Source organism: Nyctereutes procyonoides, unplaced genomic scaffold (genome assembly GCF_905146905.1).
Source record: "Nyctereutes procyonoides isolate TBG_1078 unplaced genomic scaffold, NYPRO_anot_genome, whole genome shotgun sequence".
Taxonomy (NCBI): Eukaryota; Metazoa; Chordata; class Mammalia; order Carnivora; family Canidae; genus Nyctereutes; species Nyctereutes procyonoides.
Window position 1 is genome coordinate 38218798 of NW_026575042.1, and position 17982 is coordinate 38236779.

The following is a 17982-nucleotide window of genomic DNA, read 5'->3' on the forward strand; positions in this document are numbered from 1 at the left end:
TAATAAAGACAACCTGATGCAAAAACGGGCAGAGGATCTGAACAGACATTTCTGCAAGGAAGATCTACAAATGGCCAATAAGCACACAAAAAGATGCTTAGCACCATTAGTGCTTAGGAAAATGCAAAATAAAACCACAGTAAAATACTACCTCACACCTACAAGGATAGCAATAATAAAAAGGATGGGCAATAACAAGTTTTGAGAAGGATGTGGACAAGCTGGTAGGATTGTAATTTCGTACACATGCTTTTGAAAAATAATTTGGCAGTTATTCAAAATGTTACACACAGAGTTATCATATGTCCCAGAAATCGCACTACTAGGTACATGACCAAAAGAGGTGAAACTTAGGATCACACAAAAATATGTACAAGAATGTTTATAGCAGCATCATTCATGATAGTCAAAAGCGGAAGCAATCCAAATGTCTACGAACTAATGAATGGATAGATAAAATGTGCTATTATTCATACAATGGCAATGAGAAGGGATGAACCCTGAAGACACAATGCTAATAAGTAAAAGAAGTCAATCACAAAGACTACATAGTGTGTGATTCCATCTATATGAAATGTCCAGAACAGGCAAATCCATAGTGACAAAGCAGATTAGTAGTTTCCTAGGGCTGGGGGGAATAGGGGAATAGGGAGTGACTGTTAATGTATATGGGGTTTCTTTTTCTTTTTGAAGTGATAAAAAATGTTTTAGAATTAGTGATGATTACACAACCTTGTGAATATACTAAATACCACTGAATTGTACATACCATAAAATGGTGAATTATATGGTATGTGAATTATATCTCAATAAAAAAAAAATTAGGATACCATTTCACATCCACCTGATTGGGCAAATGGAACACTAGCACCCTGCAGGTGAGAATGTAACTTGTGAAGTCAAATTTAAAAGTTCTGGCATCATCTAGTGAAGCTGAAGCTGCATGGACTTCTGACCCAGTAATCTCATGCTTTACACTGGCAGGTGGGTACTATGCTATTGTTATAGGAATGTTCAAAGTAGCACTGTTTTTTGTTTTTGTTTTTTTTTTTTTAAAGATTTTATTAATTTATTCATGATAGAGAGAGAGAGAGAGAGAGAGAGAGAGAGAGAGAGAGGCAGAGACACAGGCAGAGGGAGAAGCAAGGCACCATGCCAGGAGCCTGATGTGGGACTCGATCCGGAGACTCCAGGATCACGCCCTGGGCCAAAGGCAGGCGCCAAACCGCCGAGCCACCCAGGGATCCCAGTAGCACTGTTTTTTAACATCAAGAAATTGGAAACAAAACTAAAAGGTTTATCATCAGCAAAATGAATAAACAAGTTGTGATACAGCCATATAATGGAGGTCTGTACAACAGTAAAAATGTATTAATTACAGCCATATTAAACCATATGAATGAATGAAAAGATCATGTTGAGTGGAAAAAACCTGTATCACTAAAGAATATATATATCACACACACACACACATAAATATATATATAAATATAAATGTATATTTATATAAGGTCAGAAATAAGTAAAATTAAACAATAAGTTGTTTCCAGTTTACTATATTTGCATTTATATCTCTCTAAAGAAAAAATAAATGATGATAAATAAGCAATTCAAGAGAATGGTTACGTTTCAAGGGCACAGAATGTAGGGTGGGCATACAGTGGACTTTAATTTTCTATGAGGAAGGTTTTAACAGATTTAGGTTTGACATGGAGTCAGGGACAACATGTGAAAGTGTTAGTTAACATACCTGTGATATAACCTTCTAACGCCTTTGGCACCAATGATTTAGCAAGTTTCAGATCTTCCAGAGAGCATTTGCCTGACTCTAGGCCAAAGGACATTCCCATTCGTTTCAGCACTTCTATGTCATCATGGATCTCAAAGGTGTTGTCAAAATTAAAAAGATATTCAAACCTGTATCAGAAAACAAAGTTAGTATGGGGTTTCAGTGGTATAGGGGAGGTCTGCATAGTGTTGTACTTTGTACATTACACGCAAGAATGAGGGCCTAAATTCAGTTATAGTACTAGGAACTGTCACTGTTGAGAGCAGTAACAGTCATTCTGCTGTGTTCAGGGGGAAATGACATCTCAAACAAGCCACTTTCCCAACTAAAACAGTTTTCCTATGACAAATAATAGGAGTCCATAAACTTCAGTCCTATTCAAAGTTGTTACAAACAGGGAACAGAAACTCTGGTGTAAAGCCAATACTTTCAAAGTTGGCTACAGTTTTGTCACAGAAGACAAATTATTAAGGAAGACTTTTCAGTTTAGTATAATATATGACATCCCTACTATGAGTCGGCCTATCAGGTTTGAGAGAGAGAGAGAAAAAAAAAACCCAATAAACTATTTTGGATGCTTACTTCATTTTCCTGAGTCAAGTGTCAAGCTATAGAGTTTAGATAAGCAGTAAGTGGAAGACTTTTCACAAACAAACCAAAACCCAAATCCTGTCTTAGGAGCCTAAGAAGTGAAATAAATGACTTAAGGAAAAAGTGCACATTTACAAGTGTCCTTGAAAAGTACCAAATCAGGATGCCCAGCTGCCCTGTACAATGTTTCAAAAAAACACAGTCCTTTTGACTCCTAGGCTGGGCCCTGGGGCACCTTTACCCATAGGCCTCGGTTGCACAGGGACTGAGTGCAGATGAATGTTTTGGCACAGTGGTGGTTTTATATTGTCATAAAATTCTTATTAAAATCACATGAAGGTAAAATAATTGATGCTAGATTTTAGGTCAGGGCAAAAATTACAATTTAAAATGAAATACCATGTTTAAATAGTCTGAAGTATTATATAAATTTGAATAAAGGACATTAACAAATTTTCAGTGAAAAACACAAAAAATTTGAAGCATGTGCCTGTCAAGGAGATGATTCCTGGTAAATGTTAAAAGTAGATGGTTTTGTAAATTTAATCCCCATTGTGAAGAGCCTCAAGGCTAATTAAGGGGAAAAGATTGTATCAACAAAGTAACTGAAAGACAAGGCTTTAGGACCTACCTTGAGTAACAAGCTTCTACAAGCTGCTCACAACCTCCTTCCCTACACTAAGAGTTGGGCTGGGAAAGGGCATGAGTCAGTAACCACCTACGTAGGGATGGAAACCTTACCAGGCCCCAGCCTGGGACGAACAGAATCCATAATTCCTTTAGGCCAATGGTTCCCAGATCTTCCTGCTACTCTTTTTAGACTTGGAAGACTAAGGGATGAAGAGAATTTAATAATCCCTCACAAAACAAGAGGCTGACTGGAGAGAGGAACTATAATTCTAAGACTGTTTCTCTTGAAAATACGTTAAACATTCTCCAGGAGTCTCAGTTTTATGAGAATATGTTAATAGTCCCTATAAGATGTAGGTTTTTGTGAAGATTTTGCAATTGTGTGAATAATAATACAGACACGTACCATTTACTGACCACTGGGCTGGGTTCTTTAAGATTTACCTACAACTTTTGAAAATCAGCAAGTTAAATACTATAAATCCTACTTTTGAGGAGGAAGCATCCAAATCTCAGAAAGGTTAAGAAGCTATGTAGCTAGAGGAAAAACTGAAAAATGGATCTTCTGACTTCATACTATTTTTATGTCTATAGTCTTAATTATCAAATACTTTTGAGATCCTTGCTCACTGTTTTTTTTTTTCTTTTGGCACCTTCTTATTTAAGTGACCTAGAATCTCTGTATGCAATCAAGATAAAGAGGGGAAGCAACACTGCCTGAGGAAAGAGTGGAAAAGACAAGGGAAGGCAAAGCCCAAAGGCCATGTGGTAGCTCTAAGGAGACCAGAGGCCCAAGTCTCCCTGGACAGTCTTAGTCTTAGACTATGCCTGTGGGACTGATGTGATTACTGAGCACTCTTTTACTTTCAAATGGATCCCAATTTGGTCAATAAATTATATGCTGACTCCTTGTGACAGCAGCTAATATTTATAAAGTGCTTGCCTTGGGTCAAAACCTTTATAGACATCATCGTATTTAATCCTCACAAGGCTAGGATGTGATAGAGGCTTTGGAATCATCCTCTTTTGTTCTTCAGAACATTGCTCTGAAGCAGCTAAATGGGGGAACCCCAATCCACACTTAGGTCTTTCTCACTCCACACCTTATTCCCTTAAATATCTCAGGATGCTGGTCACAGTAATCCTGAAGATTACTGCTATTTTCATGAAGAGTAAAATAAGTTACAAATTAACTTAGTAGTATTTTAAAAACTGTGCCACTGCTCACTTGCTATGATAAATATCATCAACTTTAGTTAAAATGTAAAAAAATGCTGGTGGGATTGTAAATTGGTGTAGCCACCATGGAAAACAGTATGAATGTTTCTCAAAAAATTAAAAACAGAACTACCACATGATCCAGCTATCTCACTTTTGGGCATATATCTGAAGGAAATAAGATCACTATTTCACAAAGATATCTGCACCCCCATGTTCACTGCAGCATTATTTATAATAGCCAAGATACAGAACCAACCTGTCTTCTGACATATGGACAAATAAAGAAAATGTAGACTATCTCTGTTATCTGAGTGTGTACAAATGGAATATCTGGCCATAAAAAAGAAGGAAATTCTGACATTTGCAACAACATGGGTGGACCTTGAAGGAATTCTCCTCACTGAAATAAGATGACAGAGAAAGACAAGTACTGTATAATCTCCCTTACAATATGGAATCTAAAAAAAAAAAAAAGAAGTCATAGATGCAGAGAACAGACTATTGGTTGCCAGAGGTGGATGAAATGGGTGAAGGTGGTCAAAAGGTATAAACTTCTAGTTATAAAATAAATAAAAAAAAAGAAAGCAGACAATGCACCTAGCATTTTCATGTCCATTCATTCATAAGCAGAAGCATACTCCAATACCATAGAGCAAAACAGAAAAACAAAGAAACAACTGCCCTAATGCCACATGTTGCCCTACAATATTTCCACAATAAACTATGCAAGTGAATCACCAGGGAACCTACCTTGTCCCAGGCCCTCACTGATGGTCTACTTTGAGGCAGTTACTTGCCCAGGGTTGCCACAGAGTGTACATACATGCACATCCTGGCTGGGGTCCAGGCTCCACTATGCATATAGTATAGGCAGCACAGTGCCAGGCACAAGACAGGGGGCTGCAGAGGGTGAGTGATGGAGAATGCACGAGTAGATGGCCGCACTCCATCAGCGAAGGTATTTCTCATGCCCCAAGGAGGTCAGCCCAGCCCGCCCCCGGGGGCTCAGATAACGAAGTACACCCTTCTTTATGTTGCAAATGCTAGGAATGTGTTAACAGGAGGCTGGCCCTACAGTCCTCCCCTAGTTCTCCACTCACTTGTCACTGGAGATGCTGCAATCTATGACTGTTTTTCTGCTTGTATTGATGATTATAAATGGCAGCTGAATGGTGGAGTTCAGAGCCGGAGGGCCCTGGTTCTGTTGTTCATTTTGCCGATTTCGCTGAACCAGGTTTTTGAAAGCGATTTGCTGTAATGATCAATAAAAAGAATATGGTCATTTAAAGTGAATAAGTGATTTGGAATTAAATGAATTAAAATAAATGCATTTAAGGAATAGTTTAAAATTAGAGAGTTTAAAGAGTTAATTAAAATTAAATAGTAAAAAAGAAAAGATTAGAAGGATCTAACTCAGACACATTTCAAGGGAAAAAACATACTTTTAAATGATGTCTAACATCATCCTAATATAAATAATGGGACCTATGACTCCCATCATCCATAGGATCTTACAAATCTGGGAGAGCCCAGCAGGTCTTGCAACTCTTCTTAGAGAGACACAGAGAAAGTGATACTAAGTGAACTTATATTTCCCATTTATCTAACATAGACTCTTGGGAGTTTGTGGTTAAATACACCTTTTAGACTGTCTAGCTCAGGATATGCAAACTTTTCGTCAAATGAAATCTATAGGACGCCATATAAAACAGATAAAAGTAGTACTGCTGTGCCTGGCTGCAGTGGGGCAGGGAGTCCGGAGCCCAGCTGGCTCTGCCCTCACTCACCCCTTAGGTTTCTAGGGTACCTCCACAGAACTCCTGCATCCTCAGGGCATAGCTGGGATCTGGCCCAACTCACCCCCGCACCTGATATCTTCCAGACAAGAAACTGAGGGTTAGCACTTATAAGATATATCAAGGCCTGAATTTTTATCCTGAATCTTGCTGCTATTTTTAGTTATAACCATTACTTGCAAGTCAAAAAAGTGACTGCCTACCCCCTTTTAATAAGGCAAATGTATCAGAGAATTCCATAGCTAGAAAGACTATGCAACTCAAGTTTTTCATCTGCTCCTGAAAGAGTGGTTTTAAATATTCCTAAAGTCAGATCCACTCATTCCCTTTTATTGGTGTGTCCCATCTTCTCATCCAGTAGTGATGAATTTAAGTGACTTTCTATGTTTTAGCACTCTTACCCTAGGATAGGGTAAATAAATAATTTAGGTTCTGAGCCTTAGCAAAAGTTTAAGATTATTTTTATCTTAAAATGACTGGGTACTATCCCTAGAAAGTAAAAATTTACTCCTAAAATGCACAAAACAGAAGGGACACCAATTTATTCTAGCCCTAACAGTGTGTCCAAAAATCACTAGCAGTACCAATCACAATCAAAACACTTACCACTTATCAATACGATTAAACGTTACTTAAGTCAGACTTCATTATTTTCTGCTGGTAAAGAATGAAGGCTGTTTTATATTCTTTGTTTAATATATTTAATGTCGAAAAAATGCTACTGATACTGTAAGACTGAGACAAGGAATGAAATGTTTGGATACTTCTGCCTAGATTCTCTTCCCTTCTACTAGAAAAAGCGTCTCAGGAGATGATGTCATACTTTGCCCTAGCTTTGTGGACCTAGTGCCAATGGCAGGGTCATGCCTGGGAGGGAATATCAACAGTGATAAATCAGAGTTCTTATATATTTATGACTCACTATTCAATACTGTGTACATTTAACAGTATATCAAAGATTTTTCAGGCCAAGAAAGCAGTAAAAACACATATAATGTTATTTTGATAGTAAAAAGAAAAATCACTTCCCGTTTGTTTTGGATTCATTTCCTTCGTTGCCCTTTGATGGAATTCCTTCAGCCTTTTGTTCTTTTCCAGGTTCATTAACATCAATTTCAGAGGCTGAACACAGGGCAGGCTCAGCCATTCATTTTGCTATGTATTAATAGCCCTGGAAAAGGTTTAAGGGCTGGTAGGGCCAGTTATATAGAGAAAAGTAGGGTACCTTGATTACCTACAGATATCATCTACTCACACCATTCCTCTTCTACATTACCAAGGATAAATGAGAAATGGTGCCATGTAAGTAAAACTTACCTGTGTCATGTGATGTGAGTGGTGACACTGACTTGTTAAAAATCAAGCTAGCTTTGCCAGGGTAAATTATTAATGTTCAGGGACATGTTTAATTTACTGTCTGTGACAGCTTTTGAGAGATGAACAACACAGCAGGAAATAAGCTGTATGTATGTCTACCAGAAGACCAGAGAGTAGTTGTTTCCAGTTATACTTTGGGTTTCACTTTAATATTAAGAGACCTACTTTTTAAATGTTGACAGCTAGGTTGCCCCTAGGTTGAAATCTAGAAATATCTGGTTTGAGACATACAAAAGGAAAAGAAATTTAGGACTTAAAAAATACAGTGTTCACTGTACAAAGATAAGCAGAGGAAAAAATATTCAAGTTCATTCTTTATGAAGGCTATCTAGGGATGTGAACGTCCCACAGACAGGACGGTGACCGTGCTTAGCACCATTCTTTCCGAGAAGCAGATTATTGTGGGTATACTAATAGACAGGTTTTTCATGAACACTATGCCAAAAATCAAGCTCTAGAATGAAGGTAGGTCATGAAGTAAGGTCCCATGAAGGTAGGCTCTGAGGGAACCTGAGGAAGGCCTGGCATAGCAGTGAGGGAGTGTGAGCTAGCAGGGAGCTGTGTGGGCATAGGGACAGCATCAGCAGCTGGGGGAAGGAAGGGACAGCATGGATTAGAAGCTAGTGCCTGGCAGGCCAGGTCGCAGGAGGCAGACTTGCACAGAGAGGAGCAAAGGAATAAACAATCAGCTTTCAGGTTTTTTGTTCTGTTTTATAAGCTGTGGAATACTCTTTTCAAACAAAACCTTATTTGGAAATTCAGTATGAAAAAACATATAAAGTGCTCATTCCAGCCCTAGCTCCTCAGGTAGGTCGTCCAGGGCTCAGAGTGAAAAGCAGACACGGAACACAATGAGGAAGAAAGAAATGGCCTCATCGGGGTGGAACTTCGCCTTTGGAGTGTGGTGTGTTGGGCAATCTCTGCTTTATCTGCTGCTACTCTTTTGCCCTTGCTCTTCTACTTCCTTTCCTACTTCCTTCCCAGGTCATATATAGGTCTCAGCAAGGGCTAAACGGTTTTCTCTTGCTGCTCTGATTTATACATGACCGTAAAATTAAAAAAAAAAAAAACACATGTAACTATCTAGAAAGTGAAAAACAAAAATGTGGAGTATTTAAGAATACCTCACATACTCTGTCCATTAGATCAAGGGAGTGCTTTGGAAAAACCCTACTACGATATTTGATAATTTAACTGTTACCTTTATTTCTGAAAAAATGGATTACATCAAAAATTAAATAGGTTCTAACGGCTGTCAAATCAAAGTGGATTTTATGAGTGTTTGGAAGCTTTTCATATAAAGACAATTTGCTGATTAAAAAAAAAAGCATAAAGACCCCCTGGTTCATTTTAAAAGGGTTTCTGATTGCACTGAAAATGACCCCAGTGTACTGCTCAAATGAATTTTTACAGCAACTGCAATTACCGAAAATAAAATTTACAAAAGTCCATGTGATTTTACCTCATATGATTTTTATAAATCGGCTCTATTATATTTTAAAAAACCATCCAAATTCTAGGCAGTTATCCAAAACAGTATAAATACAGGGATCCTTATTACACTATAAAAGCAAATTTTCTTAAAAAGAAATGTATTTTTTAACTTTTGGTATTTCTATGAAGCTTACTGAATCACCACATATTATTCCGTTGTTTATAGATAATAATAAGTCATTATAGGTGGATTTGATTATCTTACTCAAAGTGCCTGAAGTTCAACTAGTCTTACTTCTTTATATTCTAAATTATTGCTAAAATAAACACATACAAAAGGACCTGAGTTTCTGTTCAGAATAAAGGTCAGAAGTAAATTGCTGGGTAATATAAGTCACACACAGGGCAGGTGACATGCCATGGGGCCATGATGATGGTGAGAGACAGAACCAACCATATTAAAGGCAGACCATGTGGATGGTGGTGAGCACAGATGAAGAGAAGGCCGCCCCAGATTGGTCCCATCGGACACCACTCAAAAGGGACCCAAAGTAGAAAACACTGATTCTAAATGCAAGTAAGGAGAGCAGTAGAATATAGGCAGGGAAAAGAATGAAAACCATCCCAGCATCTGTACCTGCAGGAGAAGTTCTTGCAGCTGGGCCCGCTTCTGCTTTATCCGTTCTATCCTCCTCTGCTTCTCTATCTTTAAAACATAAGTTACAAAATATCATGAACATATGGAAAGTATAAAGTACAGCTCACTTTCCTGGTTCCAATTCTGAGATATCAAGAATTTTCCCCAGGGGTGCCTGGGTGGCTCAGTCGGTTAAGAGTCCAACTCTTGGTTTTGGCTCAGGTCATAATCTCAGGGTTGTGGGATCGAGCCCCACATTGGGCTCTAGGCTCAGTGCAGAATCTGTTTGGGTTTCTCCCCCTCTTTATTTCCCTCTGCCCCTCTCCCTGCTCATGCTCTGTGTTCTCTCTCTCTCTCTCTGATAAATAACTCTTAAAAATTTTCTTCCTTACAACTCAATCCATTTTAACTATCAATATCAATTAAGGCATATCACACCTTTTTGGGAAGCAGGAGTTAGGGTAAGCAAGTAGGCACGATAGCAGAATTGTGGCAACTATTATCAATGAAACTCATCCACTTAGGGATCCCTGGGTGGCGCAGCGGTTTAGCGCCTGCCTTTGGCCCAGGGCGTGATCCTGGAGACCCGGGATCGAATCCCACGTCGGGCTCCTGGTGCATGGAGCCCGCTTCTCCCTCTGCCTGTGTCTCTGCCTCTCTCTCTATCTCTGTGTGACTATTATAAATAATTAAAAAATAAAAAAGATCCTTTAAAAAAAAAGAAACTCATCCACTTAATAAAATCTTGGTATGCAGTACTTGTTGCTAGTTCTTACTCAATTCTAATCAGAACCATAGCTAACACTTAGTGAAGACTTACTCTGTGTGTCAGCAACTCAACTAAGCACTTCACACACATCTTTTTTTTTTTTTTCCTTTACACATTATCTTAATGCATCTTCACAAAACTCTAGGAGGTAAAGTACTGTTGTTACCCATTTTGCATGTAAGGAAATGGAGGCATAGAGGGTGAAGTAACTGCCCAAGGTCACATAGTTCGTGAATGTTAAGAGTCAGGATTTGAACCTAAGCTATTTGGTTCCAGAGGCCCTCCTATTAATTACTTTCCTATATTACCCCTAACCTGAAGAATGAGGTAAGATCTCATTTAAGATATCAGTTTAAATGACTTTTTTTTTAAAAGATTTTATTTATTTATTCATGATAGAGAGAGAAAGAGAGAGACAGCGACACAGGCAGAGGGAGAAGCAGGCTCCATGCAGGGAGCCCAACGCGGGACTCGATCCCAGGACTCCAGGATCGCGCCCCGGGCCAAAGGCAGGCGCCAAACCACTGAGCCACCCAGGGATCCCCAGTTTAATTGATTTTAAATGGACATTGCTCCTAATATAGATAGCCTACATATTCAATACATAATTCCTACTTGTATACGGAACATGCTTATTACTAACAAATTTTTGCTCATTGAGGCTTAGTTATCAGCTTAATATTACTGGTAATAAAATTGATCCTTAAATTCCACTCTATCAGAAGGAGAAAAGGAGGTCATTTCCATTGTAGAATATGGATAATATTCTACAACCTCTGACGAATGTCTAATTTCTCCCTCCACCCACAAGTAATACCAAATAAGTTTTGATTTGCTGAGGGAAAAAGGACTGAGAAAAACAAGAAATCAACCATATTTATTGCCAGAAACTCTATTTAACCTCAATTTATTCCATTTATGGCCATTTTAGTATAAGTATGTCAAATCAATTTAAAACCAGTAGGTCAGGGTACATGCTCATATAGGAAAAATTGTCTATAATGATTAAAGTTAATGGAATAAAAATTTTTTTTGTTTTGGTTTTTGCATTTTATTTGAAAGAGAGAGAGAGAGCACGCACAAGAGAGAACATGAGCAGAGGGACAGAGGGACTGATATGGGACTCAATCCTAGGATCCTGAGATCACGACCTGAACAAAAGGTAGACAACCAACTGAGCCACTGAGGCACCCATAAAAACTGCTTTTGCACATATCATCTTAAAAATCATAGAAGCTGAACATTCTATCCTTTCTGATAAAGATACAGATGAAATACCATTCTGTTGCCACTAATGTGAGAGTCAAAGATAAAAGTTTAAACACAAAAGGTAAACAGCCAGTTTGATTCTTTTTTTTTTGGTTTTGTTTTGGATCCCTATAGCAAGCATTTCATCAAATAAGATATTTCTATTCATGAATTGTCCAAAACTTCTTAGTAGAGTGCTCAGAATTAAGCTAGAATAAAATAAAAATCTTATCTAAGAAACTGTAAAAATCAAGTCAATTAATTTCTGTGTCCCTCAGTTTTATCAAACTATATACCTTGCTAAATCTCCCTCCAGTTCTAAAATTCTACACAGATGAGTCTGTTAAAAAAAAGACATAGTATACGAGAATAATTAGAAATATTTTAATATATGTATTTCTAAATTAAAATGCATCTTATGTAAAATAAAGCAAACTACTAGTTTCCTCACTTACCTCAAGATTTTGACATTCCTGAGCAGAATTGGTAGGTAGGCCAATCCACTTGATTTCTTTTTTTTCCTTTGAAATTATGTTCATTGCCATTAGCACATTTAAAGCATCATAAACTCTTCTCCTAATATTCTTCTGATCATAAGCCTGCTAAAAAGTATTTTTAATGAGTGATAAATTTCAAAGGTTAAGATACAGTCACAGGATATTAAGATATCCTATTTAATATTATTATTATAATATCTTTAGAGTGCTTAAAGAATTCTATACCCAGTGAAAATATCCTTCAAGAGCAAAGATGAGATAAAGATACTTTCAAACAATCTAAAACATAATAGAATCTAAAAAATAAAGATTATGTTACCAACAGATCTAAATTTAAAAATACTAAAGGGCCTTCTTTTGGGAGAAGGAAGATGGATGGGATCCAAGATGGGAGTTTAGAGATGTAGGATGGAATGAAGACCAACTCAAAAGGTAAATATATGGGTATATCTCAATTAACACTCAGTTTATAAAACAATAATGTCTTGTGGAATCAAGAATATATATATAGAACTAACATACATGACAACAGTATTATATCAGAAAGGGGTAATGGAGTTGTTAGTTAAAGCGAGATAAACCTCTCCATTGTCTGGGGGATATGAGACTTTGAAAAGTCAAGGATGCATGTTTTAAGCTCTAGGTAAACAGTGCTTTTCAAGTATGTGGTCCACGCCCCTGTTGATTTGTAAACTGTTATTAGTCTACAATGAAAATAGTGAACTTGCACCAAAATGTCATCACAAAGATCAATAGGCACACTGTTTACTTCAGCTGATTTTTTTTTCTTTCTTTGGTAGCAAGATTTTTTTTAAAAAAGATTTTATTTATTTATTCATGAGAGAGAGAGAGAGAGAGAGAGAGAGAGAGAGAGAGAGAGATAGGCAGAGAGAGAAGCAGGCTCCTCACAGGGAGCCCAATGCGGGACTCAATCCTGGGACTGGGATCATGCCCTGAGCCAAAGGCCGATGCTCAACCGCTGAGCCACTCAGGCATCCCCGTAGCAAGATTTTTTCAATGAAGGAGACTGTGTTAAACTTAGATTGTGGAAAAAGTCCCTTATTTTATTATGGACAAGTAGCTCCTAAGGAAAAATCCAATCAATAAAATGCCATGATAATAAAGGATGGTGGAGAACACGGAATACAGAACTAAACTTAAATAAGTGGGAGATTTAAGTTATAGAACCGAATGTAAATATTAGAAATCCTGGCACTGTGGAAATAATGATAATATAGTAAAAAAATACCAGGAGGAGACAACAAAAGGCTTGCTCGTGTTCTCCTTACTATTTTAAGGGGTATGGGATTCAAAGCAGATGAACTATTTAAACAGATGAAGTAAATAGTAACACAGGTTTTGGCACAATATATTTATTTAAAGTAATAAAAACAAACTGTAATAATATTACTCTTTTAACAACTACCACTAAGATATTCAATCTGTATCTGTGGTAGACAAAAGATGGGACATGCAAGTAGATATAAGCATATTAACTTTTTCCCTTCATAATCAACAGATATTGGTTTATAGGTAACTGAAGTTACTTAAAGTTATAAAGATAACCAGTTAAAGAACTAAAGACTACAAACCTTCCAATTTATATATTTATATAAAAAAAATAACATAGGGAATAGACAGAAAACCCCCAACCCTTGCTTGTATTCAGGGATGAGGATGGGGTTGGTAAGTTAAAATTTATATTAGATGATAAAATGTGCTAAGAAGAAATGCCTCGGTACAGTGACATCTGAATAAAAATTGGAGAGAAGAGAGAAACCATATGGCTTCTTAGCAGAGATTCAGACATAGGAAATAGCAAGTCTAACAGTCTGATAAGGAACGTACCTGGCATATTCACCCCGAAACAAAAAGCAAACAAAAACCCACCAATCTCAGTCATGGCTGTCAGTGTAAACTCCTAAATTTTCAGGAAACATACAGAATTTGATTGAATTCAATATCCATTTCTGAATTTTTTAATTAAGAAAAATGAAAGAAATATTCATTTAAAAGATCAAGTTATGGTTGCTATTATTTCAAGATAAAACTTTTATCATAAGGTGGCTAGAGTATAGTAACTGGGAGAGTTCCTAGTAGGAGATGAGATGAGAGAGGTAATGGTGGGCCAGATCATATAGGTCTTATAGAACATTTTGAAAATTTCCACTTTCACTCAGAATCAGAATGCGACATACCTTCTCTACAGGTGCCAGAGAAAAGAAAAAAAAATGTATTACCAAATAATGGCTCACAAGAAAAATCTCAAAGCAATTTTAAAAATATATAAATAGTTCAATTTACAAAAAAAAAACCCTATTACCTGGAAATATAAAAATTCTAATGCCATTCTTAGGTCAGAGAGGAAACTAAAAACCAAAGTTGCAGAATATTTAAAGAGTAATATATCAGAATTAATGGGAAATGGCTAAAGCAGTGCACATGAGGAAAAGTCACAGCTATAAACATTTTCATTACTAAACAAAAATAATCAAAGTAAATAAAGTATATATCATAATCTACAGGATAGAAAAATAACAAAAGTAACTTCAGGAAAGAGAAGAGACTATTAAATGAACATAGAAAAAAAAAAAGAAATTAACTACAAAACAGGAGAGTCCATACAAATTTAGGAGATGGTTCTTTGGGAAAAATAATTGCAAATAATTTTAAGAACATGTATGAAATGGAGGATTTTCTAAGAAACCATAAAATACTAAGGGAGACAAAAATTCTAAACAAAAATTCTAATTACCAAAGTAAAAATGGAGAATGCTATCTAAGCATTACTCCCCACTAAATCACCATGCCTAGATGGTATCATAGGTGATTTCTATTCTATAAAATGTCAGGGAAGCAAAATACACATCTAATGCTATTAAACCTATAATGGAGTAAACTGGAAGAAGGAAAAAAAGCCTCTAAATTTTAAAAAGCCCAGCATAACACTGCAAATCAAAACTGCAAAGATGGAAAAAAAAAAAAACAGCAAAGATGGTAAAAACAAAAAGATTACATCAATCTCATTTAGGACTGTCAGTGTAAAATACCTAAATTTTCAAAACTACACAAAATTTGAATAAATTAAATATCCATTTCTGATTATTTTTAGTTAAGAAAAAAGAAACATTCAGGATGCCTGGGTGGCTTGGCGTGTGGTCCCAGGATCCTGGGATCGAGTCCCACATTGGGCTTCCTGTAGGCAGCCTGCTTCTTCCTCTGCCTGTGTCTCTGCATCTCTGTGTCTCTCATGAATAAGTAAAATCTTAAAAATAAATAAGTAAATAAAAAATAAAAAAAAAAGAAAAAAGAAACATTCATTAAAAAAATCAAGTTATGGATGCTATCATTTCAAAATAAAACCCTTGTCATAATTAAGATTGGAATATTAAACATATTTCCAGTAAGGTCAAGAACTATTTTAAGAATTGTGGAGTATATATAATATGATCACATTTAAATAAAATGCAAATTGATCTATAATGATAAAAAGCAGATCAGCAATTGCCTAGGGATAGAGGGAGAAGGAGGGAAGGAGGGATACATAACAAAAGGCAGAAAGAACCTTTTGGGAGTGACAGAACTGTTCTGTAGCTCTCCAAAATAAACAAATAAAATCTTTAAAAAAAAAAAATAAAAAAGGGAATAGGTTTTATTATGTGTATGCCTAAGGAACTTTGGGGATGATACTAAAGAATCTGGTAATAGGGATCCCTGGGTGGCGCAGCGGTTTGGCGCCTGCCTTTGGCCCAGGGTGCGATCCTGGAGACGGGATCGAATCCCACGTCGGGCTCCCGGTGCATGGAGCCCGCTTCTCCCTCTGCCTGTGTCTCTGCTCTCTCTCTCTCTCTCTCTCTCTCTCTCTGTGACTATCATAAATAAAAATTAAAAAAAAAAAAAATCTGGTAATAGTGGGGATCCCTGGGTGGCGCAGCGGTTTGGCGCCTGCCTTTGGCCCAGGGCGCGATCCTGGAGACCCAGGATCGAATCCCACATCGGGCTCCCGGTACATGGAGCCTGCTTCTCCCTCTGCCTATGTCTCTGCCTCTCTCTCTCTCTCTCTCTCTGTGTGACTATCATGAATAAATAAATAAAATCTTAAAAAAAAAAAAAAGAATCTGGTAATAGTGAATATGCCTTTGTGGAGAAAGATTAAGGTCTGTGGTTAAAAAGAGGACTTACATGTTCCATAAATATGTCTATAATGTTCTATGAATATTCTCTGCCTGCTGCTCCTCCTGCTGTGCTCTCAAATAAACAAAATCTTTTTAAAAAAGTATGTTCCTTTTGTAACCCCCCAAAGTATATTTAAAAAATACATGATAATCTTTATGTTTAAATATATAATAAAAGAACCCTTTCTAAAACAAAACTCAACAGAAGAATTCCCCAAAAGACAATATGAAACCCTCATGTAAAGGAGTTGGGGATTCCCTAGCTTGTCTGAGTCCTTAAAAAATGACACAGTCAACCTAGAGATACACTGTTCTATCACTCATCATAGTTAATGTCAAGTGCATGATCTACCTACCGAATCAGCTGCCAAATGGTTATTTGAATTGGTGAACTCTGATACCAGCTCATCGGCCACTTCATTGTATGACGTTGTACCTTTCCGCTGAACTTTCTCACATACTTTCATGGAAAAATGTCTCAAGCCTTTTCCATTTTTGTCTCCTTTTTTGCTTCGTTTACTAAAAGAGAAAAAAATGCATATTTATACACCAGACTTCCTTTACAAAACTATAAAGTAATGTGAGAATATACTAATTTGATTTTTGCTTTAGGTGGTCAATTTTAAATTGAATTAGAGATGAGGAAATGTTCTGAACTTAATTTTTGCCTTAAAGCCTAATAAGTATGAGATTAGAGTGCTTTTCTATATGCATCATTCATTTATTCAATAAAGATTTACTAACTAGTTATTTATTATTATGCGCCAGGTACTGTTCTACACACATGAAAAGAACAGACAAAAATACTGCGCTGGTGGTTATATATACTTACCTTTTTGTATTCTATGTGTGCTACAGTTCTTTTTCACTTAAAATTAAAAGTACTACTATCCTCAGTTTCATTTATCTACTCAAATTTCAAACAGAGGTCATTGGTATTAAGAAGAGATCTAAGTCTTCAATTTTTTTAACTTTGGTTAATGCCTAGTCATAAACTTTGATGACTTATTACCTTTTCAGGGGTTCAATTTAGTTCTACTAATTTCTGAGTGTCAACTATACGCTAAGAACTATAATAGGGACTAGAGTACAAAAACGACAACAGAGGCAAAATCCTTGCCATCAAAATGAGTCTTGGGGAGGGGAGAAAGACAAATCAGACCTATAAGGACAGATAATACCAATATAGTAAGGTAAGTGTCAAATCTGAGTTATTTACAATGTTCATGGGAATTGGGAAGAGGGACATCTTCTCTAACCTAGAGGAGAAAGACTTGCTGGAGTAAGAGCCAAGTGAAAACAATCAACAAAATGAAAAGGCAACCCTATGGAATGGGAGAAAATATTTACAAACCCTTTATCTGATAGGGGGTTAATATCCAAAATATCCAAGAAACTCCAACAACTCATTAACAAAGAACCCCCAAATAACCCAATTAAAAAAACAGGCAAAAGTCATTAACAGAAATTTCTCCAAAGAAGAACACAAATGGACAACCAGCAAATCAAAGTTGCTCAACATCACTAATCATTAGAAAAAATGCAAACCAAAATCACCATGAGGTGTTACCTGATACCTGTTAGGATGGCTAGTTAAAACAAAACAAAACACAAAAGATAAGTACTGCTGAGAATGTGAAGAAATTACAATCCTTGTACATTCTTGGTAGGAATGGAAAATGGTATAGCTGCTATGACAAAAAGTATGGAGGTTCCTCAAAATATTTAAAATAGAATTTCCCTATGATCCAATGATCCCCTTTCTGGGTATATATCCAAAAGAACTGAAATCAGGATTTCAGAAAGGTATCTGCACTC

The 17982-nt window shown here is 36.7% G+C and overlaps 1 protein-coding gene across 11 annotated transcripts in view; it reads right to left on the reverse strand.

Annotated features, from left to right (window-relative positions):
* Positions 1–17982, reverse strand: part of TFDP2 (transcription factor Dp-2) — a 152993-nt gene that overhangs the window by 3327 nt on the left and 131684 nt on the right. For 10 of the 11 annotated variants that reach the window (XM_055321133.1, XM_055321135.1, XM_055321127.1 and 7 more), the window contains 5 exons: positions 16521–16683; positions 11948–12094; positions 9476–9544; positions 5332–5483; positions 1751–1917 (listed from right to left, as the gene is read on the reverse strand). In XM_055321133.1, the coding sequence (XP_055177108.1) occupies positions 1751–1917; positions 5332–5483; positions 9476–9544; positions 11948–12094; positions 16521–16683 (698 nt within the window). The remainder of the gene's footprint in view (positions 1–1750; positions 1918–5331; positions 5484–9475; positions 9545–11947; positions 12095–16520; positions 16684–17982) is intronic. The other variant, XM_055321134.1, reaches the window with a different exon arrangement.